This window comes from Rhododendron vialii, chromosome 4a (genome assembly GCF_030253575.1).
Source record: "Rhododendron vialii isolate Sample 1 chromosome 4a, ASM3025357v1".
Lineage (NCBI taxonomy): Eukaryota > Viridiplantae > Streptophyta > Magnoliopsida > Ericales > Ericaceae > Rhododendron > Rhododendron vialii.
The window spans coordinates 34177958-34182740 of NC_080560.1; the positions used below are offsets into that span (position 1 = coordinate 34177958).

At 47.4% G+C, this 4783-nt stretch overlaps 1 protein-coding gene across 1 annotated transcript; it reads right to left on the bottom strand.

The window, feature by feature from the left end:
* Window positions 1-594: 594 nt before the first annotated feature.
* Window positions 595-3668, bottom strand: LOC131323931 (uncharacterized). The gene is made up of 6 exons (XM_058355766.1): window positions 3513-3668; window positions 2785-3377; window positions 2358-2499; window positions 2097-2291; window positions 1383-1946; window positions 595-1005 (listed from the first exon to the last, which is right to left on the bottom strand). Exons 1-6 carry the CDS (start codon window positions 3666-3668, stop codon window positions 595-597), a joined length of 2061 nt encoding a protein of 686 aa, XP_058211749.1.
* Window positions 3669-4783: the final 1115 nt, after the last annotated feature.

Consider the following 4783-nt stretch of genomic DNA (forward strand, 5'->3'; position numbering starts at 1 on the left):
CAAGTTCATCTTATTGCTTTGTGTTTGGACGTCAAGTTGTCCGAGTTGTTATGATTTACTTATAACAACCCCTACGCTGGTATAAGGCTCTGCTCAAAATGCCAGCCTTATACCAGGGTAATATGTTAAGTAAATATTTGAAGGGGCAATTAGTTCAAGTCAAATTATGAACATAGCAGAACCAAAATGATAGATCGAGTCGTGGCTGGAAATCAAATTGTCCGAGCCATAACGTGTTTGTAGTAAAGAAATCCGAACGTAGCTGTAATGTTAGAATACCGAGCTATAGCGATCGAAGTTTGAACATTGTAATCAAATGTAGAGAACATTGATGCTTCAGAAGTAGGAGAGACTTTAAATAAAAGATGGCCAAAACAAGTACAGTATTTTGGAAAGAGAAAAGTAATAGACTTGAGAGCTGGTGTGATAGATTGAGACCGAGGAGAGACTTCAAAGGTAGGCCTTCCTGAGGTTCAGAGCGTTCCAGGGGTTCTCAATTTCCCTTCCTTCTTTGTCTTCTAACTTGTACGAGCCATTGCCGACCTCTTTAATCACCCTGTAGGGTCCTTCCTAATTCGGTTTGAATTTTGTCTTCTAGTTGGCTCGGACAACCTTCCGCCAGACCCAGTCGTCGGTTCTGAACTTCTTAAGCCTTACGCTTCGATTGTAGCCCCGAGCGACTTCCTGCTGATAGTTGGCTAACTTGAGCTGGGCATCGTCTCGCTTTTCTTCGGCTAAAATAAGCTCGGTTGCCACTGCATCATTGTTGGTTTGGGGATCAAAAGTTTCAGTACGCAGGGTTGGGAACCTTGATTTGAGTGGGATGACAGCCTCCATGCCGAAGGCCATTGCAAAGGGAGTTTGGCCAGTGGAACGTCTTGGGGTGGAGCGATAGGCCCAAAGGACCCGAGGCAGTTCTTCGGCCCATTTTCCTCGTTTAGAGTCCAGCCGAAGTTTGATGCCAGCGCAGATAGTCTTATTTGTGGCTTCGGCCTGGCCGTTGCCCTGGGGGTAGGATGGGGTTGAATTGAAGAATTTAATTCCGAACTAAGCACAGAGTCCAGTTAACTCTTTGCCGACGAATTGGGAGCCGTTATCCGAAATAATTGCATAAGGCACGCCGAACCTCGTTACGATGTTCCTCCAAACGAATCGCCGAACGTCTGCTTCAGTCGTTGTGACTAATGGCTCGGCTTCCACCCACTTTGAAAAGTAATCCGTTGCAGTGATCAAAAACTTGAAGCCCCCAGGGCAGTTGGAAGTTTGCCAACTATATCCAATCCCCACTGGGCAAAGGGCCAAGGACTAGTGATAGGTTTGAGAGATTGAGCGGGCTGCCTTGGTATAGGAGAAAAAAGTTGGCAAGGTTTGCACTTTTTGACCACTTCTTCACAATCCTTCTTCATTCCTTTCCAGAAGTATCCTTGACTGAGAGCTCTTTGACAGAGGGAGCGCCCGCCAGAGTGACAACCGCAGCTTCCGGAGTGGAGTTCGGTCAAAATAATTGGGATCTCGGTTGGGTGAACAACTCGAAAGTATGGCCCAGTGAAGCTTTTCCTGTAGAGTTGGCCGTGCTCAGAGATCCAATAGTAGGCTGCTTTGCTGCGTACACGGTGGGCCTCCTTTTTGTCCGAGGGTAGCGTATCATCTTTGAGGAACGAGACGATTTCGTCCATCCAACTAGGGCCGAGGGAAATGCTGAACACTTCTTCCGAGACTTCGAAGCTTGGCTGGTGGATCTCGCCGAGGCTGATGTGTCTGTATTCTGATGCTTTGCTTGCCGAGGCCAAACTTGCAAGAGCGTCGGCATGAGCGTTGTTCTCTCTGTTGATCTGTTCGATTTGGAATCCCTTGAACCCTCGGATTAGCTCAAGAGCCGTAGCCTGATACTTTATCATTCTTGGGTCCCGAGCTTCATAATCACCTGTTACTTGATTGACGATCAGCTGAGAGTCACAAAAAACTTGTAAGTCTTCAACTTGTAAATTTGTCGCGACTCGGAGACCAGCGAGCAAAGCTTCATATTCGACTTCGTTGTTTGTGGCTTGGAAGTTGATTGTGATAGCACTTTCATGAAGGACGCCACAAGGGTTTACAAGGACAACCCCTGCACCTGCGCCGTTGCTGTTTGATGCCCCATCAACGTGTAACTTCCAAACGTCTCCGCTGAATAAGTTCCAAGTTTTCCGAGCCTCTTGTTGTTCTAGCATTCCATAATTAGGCTTGACCAATGTTTCTTCGTCCGAGCTTCCAGGGGTGAATTCAGCAATGAAGTCTGCCAATACTTGGGCCTTGATTGCAGTTCGAGGCTCAAAGTGGATATCAAAATTTGCTAATTCGACCGCCCATTGAGATACTCTGCTTGATAGGTCAGCCTTCCTCAAGAGATTTTTAAGTGGAAACTCCGTGAGAACTATGATGGGGTGCTCTTGAAAATAAGGGAGCAATTTCCGAGCTGCTGTAACCAATGCTAGAAGAAGCTTCTCCAGGGGTAGATATCTAGTCTGTGCTAGGAGTAAGGTTCAGCTAGAAAAGTAGATTGGTTGGTCCTCAAGGCCTTCCCGTCGGACAAGTGCCGAGCTTACGGCATGTGGAGAGACAGCTAAATAGAGATGAAGAGTTTCAAAAGCTACTGGTTTGACAAGAAGATGGGCCGAACAAAGATAGGATTTCAGCTCGGTGAAGGCTGCATCGCAATCTTCGGTCCACTTGAAACTTCATCGGTTTTGCTTCTTAAGAGTTTTGAAGAAGATATGGCATTTATCTGATGAACGGCTAATAAACCTGTTGAGAGCCGCTGCCATCCCTGTTAGCTTCCGAATTTCCCGAGGAGTGGATGGTGGTTTTATTTGCTGAATAGCTGAGATCTGGTTCGGATCCGCTTCGATACCACGCCGAGTAACCAGGTAGCCGAGGAACTTTCCCGAGCTAACTCCGAAGGCGCATTTGTCGGCGTTAAGCCATAGCTTGTGCTTCTTCAATATTGCAAAGACCTCGGCAAGATGAGAGAGGTGGTTCTCGGCTTTGAGACTTTTGACGACCATATCGTCAATATAAGCTTCCACGATCTCGCCGATGAGAATTCCGAACAATAGGTATACCATTCTTTGAAATGTGGCCCCCGCATTCTTAAGGCCGAATGGCATAACCAAGTAGCAGAAGAGGCCCCTGAGGGTGATGAATACCATCTTTTCCATGTCGTCGGGGTCCATGGCTATCTGGTGGTAACCTCGATAAGCGTCCAAGAAACTCAGCCGAGCGTGACCCGCTGTTGCATCTACCAATTGATCAATCTTTGGAAGGGGGAGGCAGTCCTTAGGGCAAGCATCATTTAAGTTGGTGTAATCCACGCAGACTCTCCATTTTCCATTCTTCTTCTTTACCACCACAGGGTTCGCGAGCCAAGTGGGGTATTGCACTTCTTTGATGGCACCAGCCTCGAGGAGTTTGTCCACTTCTTCGTTTACTGCTTCGGCATGAATAGTGGCCTACCGCCGAGGCTTTTGAATCACAGGCTTTGCTGATTTTGAAATGTTGAGTGAGTGCTGGATGAGCTTCGGGTCAATGCCTGGCATATCGTACGGCGTCCAAGCAAAAACTTCAATGTTGCTCTTGAGGAACTGCAAGGTTTCTTCACTCTCGGCTTGGGGTAAACCGGCGCCGAGCATGAAATATCATGATGCATCCTCGTTGAGTGGGAATTTGATAAGATCCTCAATTGATTTCTCTTCAGGAAGAGATCCGACGTCCTCGAGGACTGGTTTGTCAGGTACTTCAACCCAATGAATTCGTTTGGAGCTTGATGACTTTCCGATGGCCGAGACGTAACATTGTCTAGCTTGTAATTGGTCTCCGAACAGATCTTCTTGTCTGCCGTTAGCACCGATGTACCTGACCACCTGGTGGTAGGTTGAGGCAATGGCTTTTATTGAATGGAGCCAATCTCGGCCAAGGATTGCGTTGTATGGGCTCGGTGCGTCTACGACGACGAACTCTAGATTAGAAGCAACCGAGCCCGTAACAACAGGGAGGGTAATCCTTTCGAGAGGCCAAACTGGAGTGCCACTGAATCCAATTAAAGGGACTTCTGCTGGGAGAAGGCTCGACTCTGGGAATTTGAGCTCTTTGAAGAGAGATAAGTACATTACTTCTGCCGAGCTTCCTTGATCAATAAGCACCCTTTTCACCGAGTGAGTTGAGATTTGGACTGTGACCACCAGAGCGTCGCTATGGGGTGTTTGGACACATTGAAGATCTTGCTCGGTGAAAGTGATTGACCAGGGACGCTCAAGCATTTTGATTCTTTTAGGAGCACGATCGATGGAAAAAATTTGGGTAACTTTCTCAGCTTTGACAAGCTCTAGACGAAGCTGTTTTGCTGCCTCCTTTGTTGTTGACCCATGAATAACGTTGATTACTCCGACCGGGCGAGGAATGGGGTTCGGTCCACCAGCATTCTGCTGTCTCCTCGGCATTTTTGTCCAGTCAATATGATCATCAAGAAGTCCTTGTGCCGCTAGATTTTCCAAAAGTGCCTTATAGGGAGCGCAAGCCGTGGTGTAATGCCCGAGCTCATTGTGGTATGAGCATCTCTTCCGACTGTTGTTGTTGCCTTCTTCTGTGTTCAACTTGGGAGGGTTCGGCCAGACAAAAAATGGTTCCCTCTCTAACGTACGGAGGAGGAAATAAATTGGCTCTTTGAAAACGGTGGTTTCGGCTATGTAGTCATGAGCTTTCGGACCCTTTTTGTCTGCCACTTTGACTGTGTTGACTTGCTTCTTCG

Coding starts and splice junctions, on each gene's coding strand:
- LOC131323931 (XM_058355766.1), bottom strand. CDS start 3,668: ATGCTCGGCGCCGGTTTACCCCAAGCCGAGAGTGAAGAAACCTTGCAG. Junction 2,500..2,784: donor ATGGCAGCGGCTCTCAACAG/GTTTATTAGCCG, acceptor AGCACAGACTAG/ATATCTACCCCTGGAGAAGC. Junction 1,006..1,382: donor AGAAGGATTGTGAAGAAGTG/GTCAAAAAGTGC, acceptor TCCTACCCCCAG/GGCAACGGCCAGGCCGAAGC.